The 6,000-nt window shown below is 41.7% G+C and overlaps 1 protein-coding gene across 1 annotated transcript in view; it reads right to left on the minus strand.

The window, feature by feature from the left end:
• Positions 1 to 5,756, minus strand: part of LOC137564174 (guanylyl cyclase inhibitory protein-like) — a 42,487-nt gene extending 36,731 nt beyond the window's left edge. The window contains exon 1 of the mRNA XM_068277651.1: positions 5,670 to 5,756. Coding sequence (XP_068133752.1) covers positions 5,670 to 5,737 — 68 coding nt within the window. The 5' untranslated portion in view covers positions 5,738 to 5,756. The remainder of the gene's footprint in view (positions 1 to 5,669) is intronic.
• Between the last annotated feature and the right edge of the window lie 244 nt (positions 5,757 to 6,000).

A 6,000-nucleotide genomic window follows, 5' to 3' on the forward strand; every position in this document is an offset into this window, starting at 1 on the left:
CAGTTTGGGCACTCGGCCTCCAAAAGGTTCGCCACCACTGTCATAATCTAATGTCCCACCATTGCTAGGTTCATGTAAATTTGTCTCCACCCGTTAGCACACCTATATTCTGGTCCATGGCCCACCCATTTTTCGGTGTGGCGCGATAAGCACTCCGCACAACGTGATCCTCATATTTTTGGCACGCTAGCTGCAGTGTGCTGAATTCTGCTGCCTACAGTATGTACAGTATACGCTGTTCTCTAGTGCCTGCACTGTGTGCTGATTTACCTTCATTGTGTACAGTGTAAGGTGTTACTCTGTGCCTTTACTGATTGTAAACCAGCTATATTGTATGCTGATCCCTGCTACTTTCAGTATGTACAGTATTAGCTGTAAAGCCTGGTACACACATACAATTTTGATTAGCCAATTTTAGCTCTGTTCTTAAAATTCATTGTCTGTTGGCCCACTTACTGTACGGGGGTGGTAAAATTGGGGGTCAGTGATTGACCAATCAAAATTGTATGTGCGTATACATCTTTGATCTATGCCTATACTGATTGTAAATTATCTAAATAAAGGACAGGGGGCTCCATCCAATATTTCGATGGGCAGGCCCGTTATCTGTAGCTTACACCGCTGCTAAGTTCATGTACATTTTGCCCCACCCATGGCCATGCCCACTCACCTCATGGCCACGCCCATTTACCTCCCCGCCTGGTGCCCACAGGTGCCCCCGATCTCCAAGGACCCTAGAAACGCCCCTGCTTAGGGCTATGGTAGGGACTAGATTGTGAGCTCCTCTGAGGGAAAGTTATGTAACAAGACATTATACTGTGTACAACGCTATAAAAATACTAGTTAATAATAATAGTAGTTTATCTTTCAAAAGTGTGAATAGAGAGCGGGAAAGGGAGGATTGGTGGAGGATTAACAGCTGAATAGTGTGCCTCTATATTGATATTAAAGTACAATGCTTGCAGCTAAAACTAATCCTGAATAGATTTTTGCTGAACTTTGTTGAGATTGAAAATGTAATGTGACATAGCTATTGATCACTATTATTATTTAGTATTTATATAGCACCGCCAACTTCCGCAGCGCTGTACAGAGTATATTGTCCCTCAGGGGGGCTCACAATCTAATCCCTCCCATAGTCATAGGTCTATGTTTTTTGTACTGTATGTATCATAGTCTAGAGCCAATTTTGGGAGAAGTCAGTTATCGTAACTGTATGTTTTGGTGATATGGGAAGAGACCAGAGTTCCTGGAGGAAACCCCCACAGTCATGGGGAGAACATACAAACTCTGTGCAGATAGTGCCCTGGCTGGGATTGAACTGGGGATCCAGTGCTGCAAGGCGAGAGTGCTAACCACTATGCAACTTTTTGGCATATCGGGCCATAATTGACCCAGTGAGAGATGGCATGTTTTACTCCAGGAAAGTTCAAAGGGCCATTATTTCCATTTTTGTTTGATAGCTTTAAAGACAGAGTGTGGTTTTAAAAATTGCAACTGTGACAGTATGATGCAATGTTATTGAAAAAAAAAAAGCTATACTGTATAACTGAAAATAAAAGTACGAGACTCTTTTCATTGCTACTAATGTTCTATTCATTATCCATACTACACATGTAATTCATTATAAGTTTTTTTTTTCACTACAGGTTTGCTTTAAAAGGAAATAAACATGGCAGCCACCATATCCCCTCGTTACAGTTGTCTTTTAATAAAATGGCGCCAGATTTGCTGCATGAATTATATTCTCCAACGATCTTTAGACCGGAGAGAGCGTCAGTGTATCAGGCTCAGTGCTCTATTCCCCTGCTGGGGAGTCTTTCTAGTAACGTGAAATTCCATTTGGCACGTCTGTATATTTTGCTCCTGTAAAAGACACCTGATATTTGGAAAATGCCAAAACAGCAGCTGATACGGCTAAACTGAGACTTTGCAAAAGTCATGTAACAAAACTCAGAAAGGCACAGACTGCAGCAGTCATTAACCTTGGAATCATAAAACCGATTTCTTTCAACACAAAAAACCAATACATTAAGAGCCTAGAGAAACGTCTTTTGACAGGTGCCAAAACTACTGCAGCACATGTCAGTTGTAATAAATCTGTCATACCCCGAAAAAGGTTGAAAGCGGACCTGAACTCTAAACTTCCTCTTTGATCTAAAAGATAAGCAACAGCATAATAACCTTTAAAGAAAAACAACATTTCTTTGTTACAGCTGATAAGAATCCTACAATAAATCTGCAGTGTGTCTACTTCCTGCTTTCATAAAAGAAGACATAAGCTCCATACACACGCTCTACAGCTGTCTTTTATGCAGCACAATTATCAAACAACTTTTGTTGTGAAAGAACCAGAAGAAGTTGCTTGCCATTGTTCAAACAACTGGTAAGACTGATATGTAGTCAATCAAACAGTTGGATTGACTTCTTTTCAGTCTTATCAGTTGTTTGGACAATGGCAAGCACATTTTTCTGGTTGTTTCACAACAAAAGTTGTTTACTAATTGTGCTGCATAAAAGACCGCTGCTGAGCGTGTGTATGGGGCAATAGTGTTACAATTCTGTGTTTACAAATTAGCTTATCTGCCAAGGCAGCCAGCTGAGACTGCTGAGGAATCAAATTATAACTTCTGCTTAGTCACAGATGAGGGGGAATTAGACAGGCGCCGCTAAACTCTCTAAATACATACAGCGTGCATTTCTCTATGTTTCCCTTCTGTCCCGTTCAAGCATTCAGACAGGTCCACTTTAAAACAACCCCTAGGAACATTTAGAGCTACAGTCAGTTTGCAATTTTTAGTGAAATTATAGTGAAAATATTGTAATGCTGTTTTTCTTACAATGTTCATTTATAATTTATTTAGTCAGGTTTTGTATCCTTTGTAAAATCTTTCCTCATCCTGCTTTATATTCTGAAATTTATCACAGGTGTTTTTAGTTCTGTCAGGTGCAGCTCTGCAGAATGTTTGTTTACTGAGAGTTCTGAAGCCGAATAATTCCCGTTCTCCCACAATGCTCGGGAAGGGGGGGGGGACGCAAGCTGAATAGCCAAGGCTAAACCACCAGGAGAGCAGAGTTTTATATTTACTAATTTACTGTTTGACACCACAGTGCCATTTTAACTTATCTTTTGCGATTCACATCAGAGGGAGAAGAAGTGGGAGAAATTTCCTCAGCAGAAACACAGACATTAAAGAAACAAAACAAAAACAAACAAAAAAACAGGGTAATATTAGCTCCTTCCCACTTTTTCACTCTTGACATCAGTGTCTCTGTTAAAGTGGTTTGTCCTCTCCTCCTCTCCTGTGTGGCACCCGCAAAAGCAACCGGAAGGGAAATTCTCACACGTTTTATCTAAAACTACCTGGCAAAAGTTCTTGAAGCGGACCTCTCTACTCTAAAAGATAAGCAACAGCATAATAACCTTTACAGAAAAAAACATTTCCTTGTTGCAGCTTATCGAGCTCCTTCAGAGATGCTGCAGTGTAGCTACTTCCTGGTTTGCTGGGAGCACTGAAATGGTTAACCACCTCTCATTACATAATAGCTCTCAATTAATCAGAGGCAGCAGACCGCTGGAAGCTTAAATTACACTAGTACATTACTTGCTGAGGAGGGAGAATTAGACAGGCTGTACTCTATAAACACATCCATGGTGGATTACTCTGTGTTCTCCTTCTCTCTTGTGCAAGAGTTTAAAGAGGAACTCCAGTGAAAGAATTGTAAAAAAAAAATTGCTTCATTTTTACAATAATTATGTATAAATGATTTAGTCAGTGTTTGCCCATTGTAAAATCTTTTAAATCCCTGATTGACGTTATGACATTTATTACATGGTGCCATTTTTACTGTTGGCAGGTGATGTAGCTGCTGCATGCTTTTTTTTTGGCAGTTGGAAACAGCTGTAAACAGCTATTTCCCACAATGCAGCAAGGTTCACAGACAGGAAACTGCCAAGGGTACGTACTCAGAATTTCTTTGTGGGAGGGGTTTCACCACAATATCAGCCATACAGCGCCCCCTGATTGTCTGTTTGTGAAAAGGAATAAAGTTCTCATGTAAAAGGGGGTATCAGCCACTGATTGGGATAAAGTTCAATTCTTGGTCGGAGTTTCTCTTTAAGTCCACTTTAAGGCTTAACTCCATCTACTGGTAAGTAAGAAAAACTCCTTTATGTACCCTGACAGATTACAAGTCTGTTGAAATGCATTTCAGTTGTATCAAAGAAACCACATGCCTATACTGATTGATTATTGGTCTGGTCATCTGATAATTACAGTTCTTCTGTTTATTCAGATAAAGCCATCTAGATGGGGCACTGTGCGCTGACAAGGCCAGACAGTGTTTCAGGCTGGAAATTGGATTTTTATTTACACTAATTTGTGGGTGGAGTTGCTAAGACACCACCCATTTCTCTCCAGTTACTCAGTTAAATAGGTGAGGCATTGGGAAATCCTGACAAAATTATTATGTAGAACTTTTTAAGGCACTTAATGGAAAAGTATATCCCTGGTGAAACAGTATAGGCCCCATCTGAACTGCCATTCTGTTTCTCCCAGCTGCCTCCCCCCACTTCAGTTCCTCCCTTCAGAGTGTACCACCACCCGTGTCCAGAGGATAGTCCATTTTTCTATGCCCCTCCTGCACTATGCTAAGACCCTATAAACAATCTTTAACACTAATCTCAAAGATTGCTTGCAGCCACAGGGCTGTTTCCGGCTGTTTTGGCGCCCCAGGCAAGGACCTTTTGTCTCTCTACCCCATTCTAGTGAATAGGTGGGTCATAACCTACATCAGTTAGTTGTGGGCACCAATAAGTTTACATAGAAAGAATGCTGGTACTCGTTTGTAAAGGGTACACTTATTATTAACAGGCCTTATACATCTCACTAGCCCAAATTCACTGATCCTATATAACAAACCCTTCAATAATGTTTTTGAGACATTCAAATTACCATCAATCCTTTAACTAGCAGTTGACTATAAGAATTCCAAAAACTACACTGTGCTAAGACTAGCTCTGTGGTGCCCTTTCCCACAGCTGTTACCCCAGGTGTCTTCCTAGTTTGACTATGCCTAAAAACAACCCTGCATGGCCAGCATGGAGCCACTTATTTTTTTCGTGGTGCACGAGCAGTTTTGTGCTACTGCACAGTGCACACCCACTGACACCTGCGCAATACAAGATGAAAGCACAGCCACGAAGATGAAGAAGGTCCTGGGCCAGCAGCAAAGGGGTCTAGGATGATCAGGGAAGCCTATGGAGGATCCAACTGAGGTAAGTATCTAACTTTTTATTTTTGCACTGATAACAGGTGTGCGTTAAGTGAAAAACAAGCAGTTTAACTTACATGGGGCTTCTTCTTGCAGCCCCTTGCAGTCATCCTATGCACGCGATGTCCCTCCACGACCCTCCGGTCATGGCCAGCCGGAGGCTACTGTGCATGCGCAGCTCCGAGCTGCACGTACCCTGATCGTGCTCCTGTTACCAGGAGCAAATCTATAATTAGGATAATTCTATATAACATTCAGAGACTTATTTAGCACCCATCAATGCTTGACAATTCTATATGCAAACTGGAAGATAAGAAGATACACCCTGCTGTCATCCGAGCAGTTCTCAGTTTTTGGAATCTGATACAACAGACAAAATATATCCAAAAAATTACCTATACCATTCATGTAGCTCCAGGACGAAGGCTCCACTTTTGCGCGGCATCGCTGCCACCTGACCCATGTCCGAGCGACATCAGGGAGACGTCGCCTCTGCCCAACCCCGCCAGCGGGATTTATATAAGGTGGGAGATTAGAAGGGCTGATCAACCCAATTACATTGAAAGTATTTAATCTACTCAAGCGAGCTGCTCCGGCCCTAATGTGATTACATCTGCTATAATTCACTTTAACCGCAACACAGCCCTGCCTGAACCCTCTGGGCTGCCAACACACAGCTGGCCCTTTACAATAACAGTTATCCAAGAATTAGGTATTTAGATCAGC

The sequence above is a fragment of the Hyperolius riggenbachi genome, chromosome 3 (genome assembly GCF_040937935.1).
Source record: "Hyperolius riggenbachi isolate aHypRig1 chromosome 3, aHypRig1.pri, whole genome shotgun sequence".
Classification (NCBI taxonomy): Eukaryota; Metazoa; Chordata; class Amphibia; order Anura; family Hyperoliidae; genus Hyperolius; species Hyperolius riggenbachi.